The 20,897-nt window shown below is 49.5% G+C and overlaps 1 protein-coding gene across 2 annotated transcripts in view; it reads right to left on the reverse strand.

Annotated features, from left to right (window-relative positions):
* Positions 1-20,897, reverse strand: part of PIWIL2 (piwi like RNA-mediated gene silencing 2) — a 1,291,255-nt gene that overhangs the window by 891,713 nt on the left and 378,645 nt on the right. For both annotated transcript variants that reach the window (XM_069213952.1, XM_069213950.1), the window contains exon 10: positions 18,614-18,738. In XM_069213952.1, coding sequence (XP_069070053.1) covers positions 18,614-18,738 — 125 coding nt within the window. The remainder of the gene's footprint in view (positions 1-18,613; positions 18,739-20,897) is intronic.

A 20,897-nucleotide genomic window follows, 5' to 3' on the forward strand; every position in this document is an offset into this window, starting at 1 on the left:
GGAGTACCACATGGCGGTAATGTTGTCTGTGAAGACCTGCACCACTTTCCCTTTGAGAGAGGGAAGGAATGCTTTCAACGCAAGCCTGATCGCCCAGAGCTCCAGCATATTGATGTGGAGTTCCAACTCCGCCGGAGACAAGATGCCTCTGATCTCCGCCTCTCCCATGTGGCCGCCCCACCCCAGGAGTGATGCATCTGTCACTATAGAGAGATCTGGTTGGGGAAGGAAGAGTGATCTTCCGTTGACCCAATTTGGATTCGAAAGCCACCACTGCAGGTCCTTCTCAGTCCCCCCACGATCTGGACCATGTCGGAGAGATTTCCCTGATGCTGCGCCCTCTGGAACTTCAAGTCCCACTGCAGAGCCCGCATTTGCCACTTGGCATGTGTTACTAGCAGGATGCAGGAGGCCATGAGGCCCAGCAGCCTCAGAGTCAGTCTGAAAGATTGGAATCATAGCCTGATTGTCTTGGACTCGCTTTTCGGGAGGATAAGCCCGAAACTGCACTGTGTCCAGAACAGCTCCAATGAAAGGGAGCATCTGAGAGGGAGGGAGTCAGGTGTGACTTTGGCACGTTTATAGTGAACCCCAGCTGTTGCAGGAGGTTCACCGTAGTCTGAAGGTGGGAGACAACTGTCAGGGGTGAAGGCGCCTTCAACAGCCAGTCTTCTAGGTAGGGGAAGACTGAGACCCCTAACCTGCGCAGATGAGCTGCAACCACCACCATCACTTTCGTGAACACCCGAGGGGCACTGGTAAGGCCGAAAGGGAGTATGGTAAACTGAAAGTGCTTGTGACCTACCACACATCGTAGGTAACGTCTGTGGGCAGGCAGGATGGGCATAAGGAAATAGGCGTCCTGCAAGTCCAACGCCACGATCCAGTCTCCTGGGTCCAAGGCAGACAGAACCTGAGCCAGGGTGAGCATTTTGAACTTCTCCTTCTTTAGGAAGTAGTTCAGGTCCCAAAGATCTAGGATAGGATGTAAGCCTTTGTCCTTCTTTGGTATCAGAAAGTAGCAGGAATAACAACCATGACCTATTTCTGGCACAGAGACCCTTTCTATAGCTCCCTTGGCCAAGAGAACCGCGACTTCCTGGCGGAGAAGCACCACATGATCCTCCGGAAGATGATGGAAGGATGGTGGCATGTGTGGTGGTGCAGATTCGAAAGGAAGGGAGTAGCCCTTCCGAATGATCTGCAAAAGCCACCCGTCCGTGGTGATATGTTCCAAGTGGGGCAGGTGATGGCGGATCCTGCCACCAACTGGCCTGGAGTGAGGGGACGGACTAGGAAGGTTTGGAGGCTGCAGCGGGCAGCAGTGGACTGGACAGACCTCTGATTCTCTGTCCCACGGGCACGTGGGATTCCACGGGCACGTGGGATTCCACGGCCACGCATAGGCTGTCCAGCGTGCATGGCACGGTGGGTGGGTTGATGACGCAACAGGGCGCCCCTTCTGTGTCCACGAAAGGGACAAAAAGCGGACTGTGTTGGGCGTGTGGTGGAGGAAAGACCAAGGAACCGAGCGGTAGCCCGGGAATCCTTGAATCTCTCCAAGGCTGAGTCCGCTTTGTCTCCGAAGAGACGGGTGTCCATGAGTGACTGTTGGACATCCCCCGAGAAGCCAGAAGTACGTAACCAGGAGTGGTGCCGTAGGGCCACTCTCATCGCAACCGATCTGCCCAGAGTCGGTTGTATCCCGCCCACAACGGATAATGAACTTTGCCGCATCTCTCCCATCTTTCACTGCTTGGGAGACAATAACACAGGGCACCTCCGGTATCTGCGGCAGGACTTGCGCAACCGTATCCCAGACTGAGTGGGAATAACGGCACAAAAGATATGCGGTGTTCACAGATCGCAGTGCTAGGCTGAAGGAAGAAGAAAACTTCTTACCAAATTGCTCCAGCCTTTTGGATTCTCTATCCGGGGGTGCGGAAGGTTACGCGCCAGAAGAAGAGGAAGCCTGGATTACAAGACTCTCAGGCGTAGGATGTTGGGACAGGAACTTTGGGTCGTTCGGCACGGGCCGATGGCGGCGAGTGACAGTCCTGTTCACAGGAGCCCCTGTGTTGGGTTTGGACCATGTACCCAAAAGGACATTAGTGAGCGCCTCAATGAATGGGAGAAGGGGTTTTGAAGTAGAAGCCCCAGGCTGAAGCACCTCCGTCAGGAGATTAGACCTAACTTCCACAGTAGGTATCTCAAGGCCAAGGACCTTAGCCGCCCTACTAACCAAAATACTATAAGTAGCTCCCTCCGCCGTAGCCACGGTAGGAGACAGCACGCCAGCGTCAGGGGAAGTATCCAGACCACTGGCTTCGCCCAGGTCCTGTGCCCAGTCCGTAGTAGGGTCACCCTGGTATTCTTAAGGGTCCAGGGACCCCTCCAATTCCTCCCCGTATTTATACCCATAGTAAAATGGGTCTGAATCCAACCTCGGGCGAATAGGGCCCACTGAAGCCGTTGGTGGCGTCGGCCGACGCCGCTCCGACTCGTCGGAGTTGAGAATCGATGAGTGGGCACTACCGACGTAAGGAGTGTCGATAATCAACCCGGCGCCGGTGAAGGTCTTGATGGTGCGATCGGCGCCGGTGCGGATCAGCGCACGGATCTGGAGACGACCTCTGTGGCCAAAGCCGTCGGCACGGAACCTGAAGGCCCCTCATCTGAACCCCTTGGGCCCGAAGGCGCCGTATCTGGGTCGGCACGCCCAAAGATGAGGCGCATGGCCTCGTAAAACTCTTTAAGTTGAGTGGGGGTCGCTCTGGCTCCGGGAAACTCAGGGAAGCATGGAGTCGACCCAGACGTAGGCTCTGAGGACGGAGGCCTAGTGCATGGACGCTCGTCCTGTGTCGCGTCGGCCAAGCGACGGGGTGAAGTCGGAGAGCGATGGGACTTCTTCGACTTCTTCTTCTTCTTACCTTGACCCGAGGACTTCGAAGAAGACGAGTGGTGATGACTCCACAACCGATATCTAGACCTTCCTCTCGAGTGAGACCGGGACCTACGCGGAGTTGAGTGCCGGGCCGCCATTAGCTTTAGGGACCGCTCCTTTAAAGCCTTCGGGTGCATGGCCCGACGATCGGAGCACGACTTCGGGTCGTGGTCGCGCTCGAGGCACCACAGGCAAATGCAATGAGGATTTGTCACCGACATCGTCCAATGGCAGTCCTCACAAGGCTTGAACCCGGTCTACGGTGACATTTTTGACGCACCAAGTCGTACCAAAAAAGCTCGACAAAACGGTCGAATTCGGCCAAAAAATAGCCTAGGGTACGTCTCTTCGGATCAGCGCGTGGCGTGGAAAGAAAAGAACTGACGTCACTGCGCGAGGGCAGTGTCTATGTACTACTCCCGACGTCATCACGGCGACCACGACGCCTGTGGAGTCGACCGATGCGACCTACCGACGCGCAAGGGTATTGCTCGAAGAAAAATCTCCGGATCCAGTGTGACGCCTGGGGGAAAATTCTAAGGTAAGGAATCTGCAACTATAAGTCTCTATCAGATGAAGAACGTAACACTGGTGGAGGAGGGGAGGGAGGCGAATCCACACCGATAGGGATCCATCCGGCACCGGCGTCCTTCATCTGGGGTAGAGGAAGTGACATCATCGGCAAACAGCCAGTACCCTCACAAGAAGTCGCTGGTAAAAAGGGCACAAATGGGGCCTGTTTAAACGGCACCGGCAACCCCAGCGTGAAAGCCAATGTACCCGTGCGAGCAGCAGGTGCACCAGAGGGGGTGATGGCCCTATTAAAAATGCTAAACATAGCTTTAAGGAATAAAGACTGATCTGCTCCTGGAGCCGGGAAGGCAGGATACTCTTGTTCCCCTTGCAGTCGCTGAGCTGAATCCGTCGCTCAAACTCCAAACTCCTGATCCTGAGAGGATGTAGGAGAAAAATGAGCTGTTGGACTTTCTGGGGACTCTGATCTCGATCAAAGTCAGTGCCGGAGATGCCTCCGAAGTCTGAGGCGACACGGTAGGGCTGACCTCCCACGTCCTGCAGCGCCATTTCGGAGGGGACTAAGACCGATCTCGGGACGAAAGGCGTTGTGACTCATGCAGTCAGCATTGCTTCTTATGAGACCTGAAGATCTGTGCGATGAAGTATCCTGTGTCTTCGATCTTCCGCGACCTCTTTTCTCCTTCTTAGCTTTTCCTAGGAAAACCATAGCCTCTCTTTCCTTCAGAGCTTTTGGTTTCATGCACTAGCAGGACGAGCAACCTGCCACGTCGTGATCAGAGCTCAGACACCAGAGGCAATTTTCATGCGACATGTGACCTCTGCACTCGCTATAAGGTTTAAAACCAAATTTCTTCAGAGGAGACATAGTAGTGATACAAAACAATTCCCTTGTGTAGGAAGTTGGCTCTGTATATACTATCTCAAAGTGAGAGATAGTGTGCACGGAGTCCAAGGGTTCCCCTTTAAGGTTGATAGTGGCAAAATTAGATAATACTAATGCTCTATTTTGTGGTAGTGTGGTCGAGCAGTAGGCTTATCAGAGGGTAGTGTTAAGCATTTGTTGTACACACACAGGCAATAAATGAGGAACACACACTCAAAGACTTACTCCAGGCCAATTGTTTTTATATAGACAAATATATTTTCTTAATTTATTTTAAGAACCACAAGATTCAAATTTGAGGTAAGTACATCAAATACAAGGTACTTCACACAGGTAAGTATAGAACTGTGATTTAAAACAGTAGTACACACAGTTTTGGTTAAAATGGCAATAAGCTATTTTAAAAGTGGACACTGCAAACATCAACAGTTCCTGGGGGAGGTAAGTTTGGTTAGTTTTTGCAGGTAAGTAAAGCACTTATACAACCAGTCTCCTGGGCATAAGCAGCCAACCGTTCGGGGTTCAAGGCAACCCCAAAGACACAGAGCCGGTCAGGTGCAGAGATCAAAGGCGGGCCCAAAACACATAGGCGCCTATGAAGAACAGGAGTGCCCCGGTCCTAGTCTGCTTACAGGTAAGTACCTGCGTCCTCGGAGAATAGACCAGGGGGGGTTTGTAGAGCACTGGGGGCGGGGGGGAGACACAGGCACAAAACACTCCCTCAGCGGCACAGAGGCGGCCGGGTGCAGTGTTTAAAGTCGACGTCTGGTTTGCTATAGAAAGCAATGGAGGGACCCGGGGGTCGCTCTGGCGATTCAGGCAAGGCACAGGTGGGGCTGCTCGAGCATGCCACCTACTGGGCTAGGATTAGGGCCGCCTGCTGGTCCCTCCTGCACTGGTAGGTGGTTCCTCTCGGACCTGGGGCTGCGGGTGCAGTGCTTTGTCCAGGCGTCGGGTTCCTTTGTTACCAGGTAGTCGCGGTCAGGGGGTGCCTCTGAATCCTCTAGGCAGGCGTCGCTGTGGGGGTGCAGGGAGGTCGACATAGGGTGTCCACGTCGTTGGAGTCACCTGGGAATCCTCTCTGCGGTGTTGGCTGTCCTGGACTCGAGCCAAGGGCGTTGGGTGCAGTGTGTGAAGACTTGCGCTTCTGGCGAGAAGTGAGAGTCTCTTTAAAAGTTGTTTCAAAGTTGTTGCAGTTCCTGAACAGTGCCGCTGTTCTCTGGAGTTTCTTGGTCCTTTTGGTGCAGGGCAGTCCTCTGAGTCCTCAGAGGTCACTGGTCCCGCTGGATGCATCGCTGTGCTGGTTCTTTGAGTCTGGAGACAGGCCAGGAGGGCTGAGGCCAAGTTAGTTGGTGTCTCCGTCGTCTCTGCAGGGCTTTCAGGTCAGCAGTCCTTCTTTCTTCAGGTTGCACGAATCTGATTTCCTGGGTTCAGGGTCGCCCCTAAATACTAAATTTACACCCTCCTTGTGCCTCCTATTGGGGAATCCTCCAAACTCAAGATGGAGGATTTCTAAAGACAGGGGTCACCTCAGCTCAGGGCACCTTAGGTGCTGTCCTGACTGGTAGCTGACTCCTCCTTGTTTTTCTCATTATCTCCTCTGGACTTGCTGCCAAAAGGGGGGGCTGTGTCCGGGGGGGGCGGGCATCCCCACTAGCTGGGATGTCCTGGGGTGCTGTAACAACAGGCAGGAGCCTTTGAGGCTCACCGCCAGGTGTTACAGTTCCTGCATGGGGAGGTGAGAAGCACCTCCACCCAGTACAGGCTTTGTTCCTGGCCACAGAGTGACAAAGGCGCACTCCCCATGTGGCCAGCAACATGTCTGTTGTGTGGCAGGCTGGCAGAAACTGGTCTGCCTAGCACTAGGAGTCGGACTGGTACTCTGGGGCATCTCTAAGATGCCCTCTGTGTGTATTTTTCAATAAATCACACACTGGCATCAGTGTGCATTTATTGTGCTGAGAAGTTTGATACCAAACTTCCCAGATTTCAGTGTAGCCATTATGGAACAGTGGAGTTCGTAATTGATAGACTCCCAGACCATATACTCTTTATGGCTACCCTGCACTTACAATGTCTAAGGTTTGGCTTAGACACTGTAGGGGCATATTGCTCATGCAACTATGCCCTCACCAGTGGTATAGCGCATCCTGCCTTAGGGCTGCAAGACCTGCTAGAGGGGTGTCTTACCTATGACACCGGCAGTGGGATGTGGGCAAAGCACCCTGAGGGGAGTGCCATGTCGACGTAGTCATTTTCTACCCATCAGCGCACACAAGCCGTGAGGCAGTGTGCATGTGCTGATTGAGGGGTCCCCAGGGTGGCATAATACATGCTGCAGCCCTTAGAGACCCTCCCTGGCCACACGGCCCTTGGTATCAGGGGTACCATTTACAAGGGACTTATCTGTGTGCCAGGGCCATGCCAAATATGGGAACAAAGGTACAGTTTAGGGAAAGAACACTGGTGCTGGGGCCTAGTTAGCAGGGTCCCAGCACACTTTCAATCATAACTGACATAAAACAAAAGGCAAAAGTTTAGGGGGTAACCATGCCAAGGGAGGAATTTCCCTACACCTTGATACGGTTAAGAAACTACAGAGAGGTAGAAAAACCGTTAGCGTCGAAGGCGCGGAAAAAAGGGAACTGAAGTCAGCATGCCAGCGAGGACTTCTTATGGCTTAGATGACGTCAGACAGAGTCACGTGCGGAGCCGTGCATTTGTGACATCCTCGTCGACGTGAAGAGCTAGTAAAAAACAAGGTTCAATCGAATGCTGGCGCATTGAGAGAACTGATAAGGTGAGGAATCCACAGGTACATCTATCTATCAGAAACATTTAGTTTCTCACTTTTTAGTATTTAATTTACGATTTTAATATGGCTATTCACACTGCAGAACGGTAAATTAAAAATGTCAAAATGGCTGCTGTGCATGACAGATCATGCATGTGCCAAGGTGCATGTGCAGTGCACATAATGCACATGTGCACATTGTAGCAGGTACATACGCATTGACAGCAATCTTTGCACACGAACAGCAATAAAAGCAGCACTGTCAACCGCAAGCTCTGCCTTTTAGAGTCTAGACATACTGGCTTTGCAAAAGCTTGTTACCTGGAGCTGTTAGGACTGCTTACTTCAGTTCTGCTTATGTCTGAATTCGGGGAGGGGAGGGGGGGGGGGGGGGGGGGTTCAGGGTCTATTTGGGCAAAGCACCATGCTCAAAAGCATAACCTACAGAAAGATTTGGACTGTGAAAGTAAAACAGAAGTTATGGTAAACTAGTTGGGATTTCGTGGTACAAGATGGTGAAAGTTGTCCAGCATTACCAGATATATCTACTCATCATCATCCCAATGTTTTTATTTTTTTAAATAGGCAGTAATGATATTGTACATATTTCAGGTTCCCACTTCTATTTAGTAATGAAGAAAGCTAATGCCTCTCTATATGTTATGCATCACAATACTCACTTTAGTTTTTCTCCCATTACTCAATGTTGAAGTAGTGCTACTTGTCAAAGTACAACTCAGAGATGGATCATGCCAGTCATAGTATTATGTCATGACTGCATAAGCACTATGCCCCTACAGTGTCTAAGCAAACCCTTAGACATTGTAAGTGCAGGGTAGCCATAAGAGTATATGGTCTGGGACTCTGTCATACACGAACTCCACAGCACCATAATGGCTACAGTCAAAACTGTGAAGTTTAGTATCAAACTTCTCAGCACAATAAATGCACACTGATGCCAGTGTGCACTTTATTGTAAAGATACACCCAGAGGGCATCTTAGAGATGCCCCCTGAAAACATACCCGACTTCCAGTGTGGGCTGACTAGTTTTTGCCAGCCTGCCACACACCAGACATGTTGCTGGCCACATGGGGAGAGTGCCTTTGTCACTCTGTGGCCAGGAACAAAGCCTGTACTGGGTGGCGGTGCTTCTCACCTCCCCCTGCAGGAACTGTAACACCTGGCGGTGAGCCTCAAAGGCTCACCCCCTTTGTTACAGCGCCACAGGGCATCCCAGCTAGTGGAGATGCCCGCCACTCCGGCCACTGCCCCCACCTTTGGCGGCAAGGCTGGAGGAGATAATGAGGAAAACAAGGAGGAGTCACTCCCCAGTCAGGACAGCCCCTAAGTTGTCCTGAGCTGAGGTGACTCTTACTTTTAGAAATCCTCCATCTTGCAGATGGAGGATTCCCCCAATAGGATTAGGGATGTGCCCCCCTCCCCACAGGGAGGAGGCACAAAGAGGGTGTAGCCACCCTCCGGGCCAGTAGCCATTGGCTACTGCCCTCCCAGACCTAAACACACCCCTAAATTGAGTATTTAGAGGCGCCCAGAACCAAGGAAGATAGATATCTGCAACCAAAAGAAGAAGGACTGCTGACCTGAAGCCCTGCAGTGAAGACGGAGACGACAACTGATTTGGCCCCAGCCCCACCGGCCTGTCTCCCTACTTCGAAGAAAACTGCATCAGCGACGCATCCCACAGGGTCCAGCGACCTCTGAAGCCTCAGAGGACTACCCTGCATCTAAAGGACCAAGAAACTCACGAGAGCAGCGGCCCTGTTCAAGAAACTGCAACTTTTGGAAACAAAGAAGCAACTTTTAAAGACTATTCATTTCCCGCCGGAAGCGTGAGACTTTCCACTTTGCACCCGACGCAACCGGCTCGACCTGCGGAAAACTAACACTACAGGGAGGACTCTCCGGCGACTCCGAGCCCGTGAATAGCCAGAGTTGACCCCCCTGAACACCCACAGTGACGCCTGCAGAGGGAATCCAGAGGCTCCCCCTGACCGCGACTGCCTGCTTCAAGGAACCAGACACCTGGAAACCACACTGCACCCGCAGCCCCCAGGACCTGAAGGAACCGAACTCCAGTGCAGGAGCGAACCCCAGACGACCCTCTGCCTAGTCCAGGCGGTGGCTACCCCGAAGAGCCCCACCCTGTGCCTGCCTGCATCGTTGAAGAGACCCCCGGGTCTCCCCACTGATTCCTATTGAAAACCAGACGCCTGTTTGCACTCTTCACCCGGCAGCCCCTGTGCCGCTGATGGTGTACTTTCTGTGCCTGCTTGGGTCCCCCCAGTGCCCTACAAAACCCTCCTGGTCTGCCCTCCGAAGACGCGGGTACTTACCTGCTGGCAGACTGGAACCGGGGCACCCCTATTTCCATTGAAGCCTACGTGTTTTGGGCACCACTTTGACCTCTGCACCTGATCGGCCCTGAGCTGCTGGTGTGGTAACTTTGGGGTTGCCTTGAACCCCCAACGGTGGGCTAACTTGGACCCAACTTTGAACCCTGTAAGTGTTTTACTTACCTGTGAACTTAACATTTACTTGACTCCCCCAGGAACTGTTGATTTTTGCACTGTGTCCACTTTTAAAATAGCTTATTGCCATTTTTGCCAAAACTGTACATGCTATTGTGATAATTCAAAGCTCCTAAGATACCTGAGTGAAATACCTTTCATTTAAAGTATTGTTTGTAAATCTTGAACCTGTGGTTCTTAAAATAAACTAAGGAAGTATATTTTTCTATATAAAAACCTATTGGCCTGGAATTGTCTGAGTGTGTGTTCCTCATTTATTGCCTGTGTGTGTACAACAAATGCTTAACACTACCCTCTGATAAGCCTACTGCTCGACCACACTACCACAAAATAGAGCATTAGAATTATCTCTTTTTGCCACTATCTTATCTCTAAGGGGAACCCCTGGACTCTGTGCATGCTATTTCTTACTTTGAAATAGTACATACAGAGCCAACTTCCTACAGTATGGTCTCAACTTCTTCAGGGACCAGACCACAGCAAAGGCCTCCCTCTCAATGGCACTCCAACGCTGCTCCCTGGGGAGTAACCTCCTGCTAATGAAAGCAACAGGCTGGTCAAGGCCATTATCATTTGTCTGGGACAGGACTGCTCCTATCCCATGTTTAGAGGCATCTGTCTGCACAATGAACTGCTTAGAGTAATCTGGAGCTTTCAAAACTGGTGCTGTGCACATTGCTTGCTTCAGGGTGTCAAAGGCCTTTTGACAGTCCAAGGTCCAGTTAACTTTCTTGGGCATTTTCTTGAAGGTAAGTTCTGTGAGGGGTGTCACTATTGATCCATATCCCTTCACAAACCTCCTATAGTACGCAGTCAAGCCAAGGAATGCCCTGACATGAGTCTGGGTTTTTGGAGCTACCCAGTCCATAATAGTCTGGATCTTGGGTTGGAGTGGCTGAACTTGGCCTCCACCTACAAGGTGTCCCAAGTAAACCACAGTACCCTGCCCTGTCTGACATTTAGATGCCTTGATAGAGAGGCCTGCTGCTTGCAGGGCCTGCAAAACCTTCTTCAGGTGGACCAGGTGATCCTGCCAGTTGGAGCTAAAGACAGCAATATCATCAAGATAAGCTGCACTAAAGGACTACAAGCCAGCAAGGACTTGATTCACCAACCTTTGGAAGGTGGCAAGGGCATTCTTTAAGCCAAAGGGCATCACAGTAAACTGTTAGTACCCATCAGGTGTAGAAAATGCCGTTTTCTCTTTTGCTCCTGGTGCCATTCTTATTTGCCAGTACCCTGCTGTCAAGTCAAAGGTACTTAAGTATTTGGCAGCACCCAATTTGTCAATTAAACTCATGTGCTCTTGGAATGGGATGGGCATCTGTCTTCGTGACAGAATTAAGCCCTCTGTAGCCACACAGAACCTCATCTCTCTCTTGCCATCTTTTGTGTGAGGTTTGGGGACTAAGACCACTGGGATAGCCCAGGGGCTGTCAGAGTGCTCAATCACTCCCAATTCCAGCATCGTGTGAACTTCCACTTTGATGCTTTCCTTAACTTGATCAGACTGTCTAAAAATGTTGTTTTTGACAGGCATGCTGTCTCCTGTGTCCACATGGGTACACAGGTGTGTCTGACCAGGGGTTAGGGAAAAGAGCTCAGCAAACTGTTGGAGGACTTGCCTACAGTCAGCCTGCTGTTGGCCAGAGAGGGTGTCTGAGTAGACCACTCCATCTACTGAGCCATCTTTAGGGTCCGAGGAGAGGAGATCAGGGAGAGGTTCACTCTCAGTTTCCTGGTCCTCATCTGTAACCATTAACATGTTTACATCTGCTCTGTCATGAAAGAGTTTGAGGCGGTTCACATGGATCACCCTTTTGGGGGTCCTGCTAGTGCCTAGGTCTAACAAATAGGTGACCTGACTCTTTCTTTCTAGCACTGGGTAAGGGCCACTCAATCTGTCCTGAAGTGCCCTGGGAGCCACAGGCTCCAGAACCCAGACTTTCTGCCCTGGCTGAAACTCAACCATAGCAGCCTTTTGGTCATACCACATCTTCTGGAGTTGTTGGCTGGCCTCAAGGTTTTTGCTTGCCTTTTCCATGTACTCTGCCATCCTTGAACGTAGGCCTAGTACATAGTCCACTATATCTTGCTCAGGCTCATGAAGAGGTCTCTCCCAGCCTTCTTTCACAAGCGCTAGTAGTCCCCTAACAGGATGGCCAAACAGAAGTTCAAAGGGGGAAAACCCTACTCCCTTCTGAGGCACCTCTCTGTAGGCAAAAAGCAGACATGGCAAGAGGACATCCCATCTCCTTTTGAATTTTCAGTGAGCCCCATGATCATGCCCTTCAATGTCTTGTTGATTCTCTCAACAAGACCATTGGCTTGTGGATGGTATGGTGTGGTGAATTTGTAAGTCATCCCACACTCATTCCATATGTGTTTTAGGTAAGCTGACATGAAGTTGGTACCTCTGTCAGAAACCACCTCCTTAGGAAATCCCACTCAGGTAAAAATACCAATGAGTGCTTTGGCTACTGCAGGGGCAGTAGTGGACCTAAGGGGAATTGCTTCAGGGTACCTAGTAGCATGATTCACTACTACTAGGATACACTGATTCCCTGAGGCTGTGGGAGGTTCAAGTGGACCCACTATATCCACTCCCACTCTTTCAAAGGGGACCCCCACCACTGGAAGTGGAATGAGGGGGGCCTTTGGGTGGCCACCTGTCTTACCACTGGCTTGACAGGTGGCACAGGAGGAACAAAACTCCTTTACTTTCTGGGACATGTTGGGCGAATAGAAATGGTTGACTAACCTTTCCCATGTCTTGGTTTGTCCCAATAGCCCAGCAAGTGGAATGTCATGGGCTAAGGTTAGAATGAACTCCCTAAACTCCTGAGGCACTACCACTCTCCTACTGGCACCAGGTTTTGGATCTCTTGCCTCAGTGTAAAGGAGTCAATCTTCCCTATAGACCCTGTGGGTTCCACTGACATTTCCTTTTGTTTCCTCAGCAGCTTGCTGCCTAAGGCCTTCAAGAGAGGGACATGTTTCTTACCCCTTGCACAGCTGTTCCCTTGTGGGTCCCCCTGGGCACAAGAGCTCAACCTGATAAGGTTCCAACTCCATAGGCTCTGTTCCCTCAGGGGATAGAACTTCTTCCTGAGCAGAGAAGTTATTTTTCTTTTTCTGTGCTGAAGCTGGTTCCCCAGTCTTCTTTCCTTTTCTCTTGGAGGGTTGGGCCATTATTCCAGACCCCAACACCTCTTTTTCACCTTGAGCCTTGCACTGTGCCCTTGTCTTGACACACACCAGTTCAGGGATACCCAGCATGGCTGCATGGGTTTTGAGTTCTACCTCAGCCCATGCTGAAGACTCCAGATCATTTCCAAGCAGACAGTCTACTGGTAGAGCAGAGGAGACTACCACCTGTTTCAGGCCATTGACCCCTCCCCATTCTAAAGTTACCATAGCCATGGGATGTACTTTAGTCTGATTGTCAGCGTTGGTGACTGGATAAGTTTGTCCAGTCAGGTATTGTCCTGGGGAAACCAGTTTGTCTGTCACCATTGTGACACTGGCACCTGTATCCCTCAAGGCTTCTACTCTAGTCCCATTAATAAAGAGCTGCTGCCTGTATTTTTGCATGTTAGGGGGCCAGGCAGCTAGTGTGGCTAGGTCCACCCCACCCTCAGAGACTACTGTAGCTTCAGTGTGGACCCTGATTTGCTCTGGGCACACTGTTGATCCCACCTAGAGACTGGCTATTCCAGTGCTAACTAGAGTAGTAGTAGAAGTGGAACCTTTCTTGGGACAGGCTTTGTCTCCAGTTTGGTGTCCCTGCTGATTACAGCTACGACACCAGGACTTTTTGGGATCAAAGTTTTTACCCTTGTACACAAAAGAGGATTGTGAAGAGGCTTTGGACCCACCCTCCGGAGCAGGTTTTTGGGGCCCTGTAGAAGACTCTTTACTTTTACCCTTGGATGTCTCAACACTCTTCCCCAGGGGAGTCTTTGTGACCCATTTCTTTTGGTCACCCCCTGTGGAAGTCTTGGTCACCCTAGTCTTGACCCAATGGTCTGCCTTCTTTCCCAATTCTTGGGGAGAAATTGGACCTAGGTCTACCAGATGCTGATGCAGTTTATCATTGAAACAATTACTTAAAAGGTGTTCCTTCATAAACAAATTATACAGCCCTTCATAATCATTTACACCACTGCCATTAATCCAACCATCCAGTGTTTTGACTAAGTAGTCAACAAAATCAACCCAGCTTTGGCTCGAGGATTTTTGAGCCCCCCTGAACCTAATCCTGTACTCCTCAGTTGAGAATCCAAAGCCCTCAATCAGGGTAGCCTTCATGAGGTCATAGGATTCTGCATCTTTTCCAGAGAATGTGAGGAGTCTATCCGTACACTTTCCAGTGAACATTTCCCAAAGGAGAGCACCCCAGTGAGATTTGTTTACTTTTCTGGTTGCACAAGCCCTCTCAAAAGCTGTGAACCATTTGGTGATATCATCACCATCTTCATATTTTGTTACAATCCCTTTGGGGATTTTTAGCATGTCAGTATTCTCTCTGACCCTATTTAAGTTGCTGCCACCATTGATGGGAGCTAAACCCATATCTTGTCTTTCCCTTTCTATGGCTAGGAGCTGTCTCTCCAAAGCCAATCTTTTGGCCATCCTGGCTAACAGGAGGTCATCTTCATTGAGGCTGCCCTCAATGCTTCCAGAGTTGCTGGACTCCCCTGTGGGAGAAGCAGCAGCTCTGACTATCACTTGTGGAGTCAGGATTTGAGAAACTGTGGTCTCCCTAACTAGGACAGGAGGGGGGAAATAATCCTCCTGGTCACTAGCTTCCCCCTCTGTAAGGTTGTCTTCAGAGGGGTGGTCTCTAGCAAACTCTACCAAAAGCTCCTGGAGCTGTACTTTGGTAGGGTTTGATCCAGTTTTTATCTTTTTTTATTTTACAGAGTCCTTAACTCTGACATCCTAAGATGCAGGTAAGGGGTGAGGTTGAGTTCCACCACCATCTCATCTGTACTAGACATTATTTCTCTAAAAGTTGGGATACTTTTTAAGAATCTTCAACTATCTCTAGAACTTAATCCAAACTTTTACAAAACTTTTAAACTCTAAAAGAAATGCTAACAGGGACTAACACAAGGCCCTAGCAGGACTTTTAAAAATTTAGAAAAATAGCCCAAATTTCAAAAATCAGTTTCTAATGACAATTTTTGGAATTTAGTTGTGTGATCAGGTATTGGCTGAGTAGTCCAGCAAATGCAAAGTCTTAGACCCCACCGCTGATCCACCAATGTAGGAAGTTGGCTCTGTATATACTATTTCAAAGTAAGAAATAGTGTGCACAGAGTCCAAGGGTTCCCCTTAGAGGTAAGATAGTGGCAAAAAGAGATAATTCTAATGCTCTATTTTGTGATAGTGTGGTCGAGCAGTAGGCTTATCAGTGGGTAGTGTTAAGCATATGTTGTACACACACAGGCAATAAATGAGTTACACACACTCAAAGACACTCCAGGCCAATAGATTTTTATGTTGAAAAATATATTTTCTTAGTTTATTTTAAGAACCACAGGTTCAAGATTTACAAGTAATACTTTAAATGAAAGGTATTTCACTTAGGTACTCTAGGAACTTTGAATAATCACAATAACATGTACAGTCTTTGTAAAAATGGCAATAAGCTATTTTAAAAGTGGACAGTGCAAAAATCAACTGTTCCTGGGGGAGGTAAGTAAAGGTTATGTTCACAGGTAAGTAAAACCCTTCCAAGTCTCAAAGTTGGGTCCAAGGTAGCCCACCAATGGGGGTTCATGGCAACCCCAAAGTTACCACACCAGCAGCTCCGGGCCGGTCAGGTGCAGAGGTCAAAGAGGTGCCCAAAACACATAGGCTTCAATGGAGAACAGGGGTGCCCCGGTTCCAGTCTGCCAGAAGGTAAGTACCCGCTTCATCGGGGGGCAGACCAGGGGGGTTTTGTAGGGCACTGGGGGGGGGGGGGGACACAAGTAGGCACAGAAAGTACACCCTCAGTGACACGGGCGGCCAGGTGCAGAGTGCAAACAGGCGTCGGGTTTCAGATAGGAAGTAATGGGGAGACCCGGGGGTCTCTTCAACGATGCAGGCAGGTACAGGGGGGGCTCCTCGGGGTAGCCACCACCTGGGCTAGGCAGAGGGTTGCCTGGGGGTCACTCCTGCACTGGAGTTGAGTTCCTTCAGGTCCTGGGGGCTGCGGGTGCAGTGTTGGTTCCAGGGTCCCTTGTTACAGGCAGTCGCGGTCAGGGGGAGCCTCTGGATTTCCTCTGCAGGCGTCACTGTGGGGGGTCATCTCTGGCTACTCACGGGCTCGCAGTCGCCGGGGAGTCCTCTCTGTAGTGTTGGTTTTCCGCAGGTCGAGCCAGGGGCGTCGGGTGCACAGTGGAAAGTCTCACGCTTCCGGCGGGAAACGTGAAGTCTTTAAGGTTGTTTCTTTGTTGCAAGAAAGTTGCAGATTGTTGAACAGGGCCGCTGTTCATGGGAGTTTCTTGGTCCTTGGTTGCAGGGCAGTCCTCTGAGGCTTCAGAGGTCGCTGGTCCCTGTTGGATGCGTCGCTGTTGCAGTTTTCTTCGAAGTTGGGAGACAGGCCGGTAGGGCTTGGGCCAAAGCAGTTGTCTTCGTCTTCACTGCAGGGCTTCAGGTCAGCAGTCCTTCTTCTGGTTAAAGTTGCATGAATCTAGTTTCCTAGGTTCTGGGGAGCCCCTAAATACTGAATGTAGGGGTGTGTTTAGGTCTGGGAGGGCAGTAGCCAATGGCTACTGTCCTTGAGGGTGGCTACACCCTCTTTGTGCCTCCTTGTGGGGAGGGGGGCACATCCCTCATCCTATTGGGGGAATCCTCCATCCATAAGATGGAGGATTTCTAAAAGTAAGGGTCGCCTAGGCTCAGGGCACCTTAGGGGCCGTCCTGACTGGTGGGTGACTCCTCCTTTTTTTTCTAATTATCCCCTCCGGCCTTGCCGCCAAAAGTGGGGGCAGTCGCCGGAGGGGCGGGCATCTCCACTAGCTGGGATGCCCTGTGGTGCTGTAACAAAGGGGGTGAGCCTTTGAGGCTCACCCCCTGTGGTGCTGTAACAAAGGGGGTGAGCCTTTGAGGCTCACCGCCAGGTGTTACAGTTCCTGCAGGGGGAGGTGAGAAGCACCGCCACCCAGTACAGGCTTTGTTCCTGGCCACAGAGTGGCAAAGGCACTCTCCCCATGTGGCCAGCAACATGTCTGGTGTGTGGCAGGTTGGCAGAAACTACTCAGCCTACACTGGACGTCGGGTATGTTTTCAGGGGGCGTCTCTAAGATGCCCTCTGGGTGTATTTTACAATAAATTGCACACTGGCATCAGTGTGCATTTATTGTCCTGAGAAGTTTGATACCAAACTTCCCAGTTTTCAGTGTAGCCATTATGGTGCTGTGGAGTTAGTGTTTGACAAACTCCCAGACCATATACTCTTATGGCTACCCGGCACTTACAATGTCTAAGGTTTTGCGTAGACACTGTACGGGCATAGTGCTCATGCACCTATGCCCTCACCTGTGGTATAGTGCACCCTGCCTTAGGGCTGTAAGGCCTGCTAGAGGGGTGAGTTACCTATGCCACAGGCAATGTGAGGTTGGCATGGCACTCTGAGGGGAGTGCCATGTCGACTTAGTCATTTTCTCCCCACCAGCACACACAAGCTGTGAAGCAGTGTGCATGTGCTGAGTGAGGGGTCCCCAGGGTGGCATAAACCATGCTGCAGCCCTTAGAGACCTTCCCTGGCATCAGGGCCCTTAATACCAGGCGTACCAGTTACAAGGGACTTACCTGAGTGTCAGGGTTGTGCCAATTGTGGAGACAAACGTACAGTTTTAGGGAAAGAACAATGGTGCTGGGGCCTGGTTAGCAGGGTCCCAGCACACTTTCAAGTCATAACTTAGCATCAGCAAAGTCAAAAAGTCAGGGGGTAACCATGCCAAGGAGGCATTTCCTTACAAACGCGCACAAGCTTGTGAATGTAAGCAGCTATTTGGCTTTAGGAGATGAGTTAAACATACTCTAAAATATAAAGGTAAAGTGATTCTAAAAGGTATTTATGACACTGCCTTACGTTTCCATTGCGTTTAGTGTCTGAGGAAAAGATGCATTGTTCCCAAAGTATACTCTGAATTTTAGAATAACTTTACAGACTTAAAAGGTGTGCAAAAAATGAAAAGCAATACTATTTTGTTTTCTCAGTTGCACACAAAGCTCTGCTATAAAGTATATTTCAGTTAAAGTTCACATGTTTTGTTTTAATCACAGATAAGTGAAATTTGGTTTTCTATAAACACCTGATCTTTCATGTAAAAATCTCTCACTATAAAAATGTATATTTCGAATCTCAGTTGTCATAGTAACGGGCTTCACTGAAATCGTGACACTGTTCCCACTGTGAATTATAGACTTCCATAGAAAGTTAATTCATCTCTTTAGTTGCTGATTTTTTAATGTGTAATGGAAATTATATTTTACTATGTGCATTTCAGTAGATGCTGTGTACATATGAAAGTTAAAATGTATAAGATACTGCTGTTTACTTAATGAACTATTACCATTTATAGATATACGTTTGGTCTGTGTAAAAAGCATTCTTTAAATTATTTTAACTAAAGTGTGTGGAAAGTATTCGGACTATAAAAAATAATTTGCTAATAACTAAAGAGAAACTTAAGAACTTTATTTCTGGTCTTCAAAGCGGTCTACTCATTGCACCAAGCAGGTTCATCTACAACGTAGAGGGATTGTAAGTCAGGTAGTGCTTGCGCAATATGAGCAGTGAATCTGTCTCAGTTACTTTAGTCCAGATTATGCTTGCTGCAACTCCAAATCAGTGATGAAATGCAGAATCCTCTTTCCACACAAAAGACATGTGCATGGCCTTACCTTCTGAAGACAACATTGTAGAAAGGGATACACAAATCAGATGTGGGCTCCAGGATCTTGGTCATCTGGATCTTGATGTTTATCTCTGTGCCATCAGTTCGACGTTGACTCTTCAAATTAACTGCCTGTGCACAAGGACAAGAAGAGCCACTTCATGTTCAGTCTAAAGCACAGAATTTACTCTACACGTTTGTATATGCAGCTCTAACTAAATGACACTATAAACTACTATGACACCAAGAACTAATATGCCAAGGCAAAGACCCAAAGCATTTTGGAGTTCGAACTTGCATCTGCACTGCAATGGAGAATCACAGCTCAAGTGTTATACTGTATGCTGAGATGGAAAAGCCCTCTGCATAGAGAGAGATGTGTACCCCCCCCCCCCCCCCGAGAGCCCAACTGTGTTAATGTCTGGATCACTAATGCTGATTTTTTTGTCGTAGGCAAATACGGATTATGTGCGTGGGTCATGGCATAGGCCCGTTCCATGGACTGCAATCTTGTTGGCCCGGGAGGGGCGCCCAAAGCACTGCCCTCATAGTGACGGAAGACTACCTCCTCCTCCAGGAGTTAAGCAACACAAGCACAGTAGTGGCAGCATACTGTGCAGTGATCAGTAGTAGTGAACAAGTCCTCTTTTACCATGTGTCACTGGAGTGAAGCCAACAGGATCACTGGCATTTTTAAAAGTTCCGCTGCTGTGTGCTTAACTCCGTCTGGCTTACATCAGGTTCACATGGAAGTGAGTACATTGGGGGAAACATGCTGAATGCATGTGCACTCACAAGAAATATACTACACAAAGGGTAAAGTGTGGTACAGTGTGCACATGGTAAATATGTGTGCTGGCAGTGTGTGGTTTTAAAATAACACACTCTGGTACAGTGCAGAGACTGCAGTACTGACACTGTGCACAGACTGAGTGTGTTTGCTGCATGTGGGTATGCTGGTAGTGGCATAATAAATGAGAGAGCAGTACTGGGCACTAAGCGTGCTGTGGATTCACACTGAATGCTGAAATGCTTACACTGATACATTACATGGATGTCCTTGGGTTCAATTTTGGGAAGCATAGGCCTGCCTGGTGAAAACAAGGAGAAGAGGAATTCCCACAGACAGATTTGTGTTTTGCTGCATTCCTGTAAGCTGGGTCAGTCACACACACTGGAGGATGGATGAGCTAAGCTCTCTGTGCGTTTCAAAGGGTTCTTTGATTCAATTGTAGATCACAACAAGGAAGGGGGCCTGGACAAATCTCAGGAAGAGCAAGAGAAGGGACTAATAATGAAATTATAAAAAGAAGGGTTGAGGGCCTAGTGTAGGAAGTTGGTTCTGTATATACTATTTTAAAGTAAGAAATAGTGTGCACAGACTCCATGGGTTCCCCTTAGAGGTAAGATAGTGGCAAAAGTAGATAATTCTAATGCTCTATTTCGTGGTAGTATGGTCGAGCAGTAGGCTTATCAGAGGGCAGTGTTAAGCATTTGTTGTACACACACAGGCAATAAATGAGAAACACACACTCAAAGACTTACTACAGACCAATAGGTTTTTATACTGAAAAATATATATTTTCTTAGTTTATTTTAAGAACCACAGGTTCCAGATTTACATTAAACACTTTAAATGTAAGGCACTTCACTTAGATTCTTTAGGAACTTTGAATAACAGCAATATCATATACAGTCTTTGTAAAAATGGCAATAAGCTATTTTCAAAGTGGACACTGCAAAAATCAACAGTTCCTGGGGGAGGTAAGTAAAGGTTAGATTAGGAGGTAAGTAAAACACTTACAAGTTTCAGTTCTGGGGCATAGGCAGCCCACCTTTGGGGGTTCAAAGCCACCCCAAAGTTACCACACCAGCAGCTCAGGGCCGGTCAGGTGCAGAGGTCAAAGAGGTGCCCAAAACACATAGACGCCTATGGAGAACAGGGGTGCTCCGGTTCCAGTCTGTCAGCAGGTAAGTACCTGCGCCCTCGGTGGGCAGACCAGGGGGGTTTTGTAGAGCATAGGGGGGGGGGGGGGGGGGGGGGGGGGGGAGGGACAAGTAGGCACACAAAACACACCCTCAGCGGCACAGGGGCGGCCGGGTGCAGTGTGCAAAGAAGGCGTCGGGTTTCAGGTAGGAAACACTGGAGGGACCCGGGGGTCACTCTAGCGGTGCAGGCAGGCACGAGGGGCTTCTCGGGACAGCCACCACCTGGGCTAGGCAGGGGGATCGCCTGGGGGTCACTCCTGCATTGAAGTTCGGTTCCTTCCGGTCCTGGGGGCTGCGGGTGC

The sequence above is a fragment of the Pleurodeles waltl genome, chromosome 11 (genome assembly GCF_031143425.1).
Source record: "Pleurodeles waltl isolate 20211129_DDA chromosome 11, aPleWal1.hap1.20221129, whole genome shotgun sequence".
Lineage (NCBI taxonomy): Eukaryota > Metazoa > Chordata > Amphibia > Caudata > Salamandridae > Pleurodeles > Pleurodeles waltl.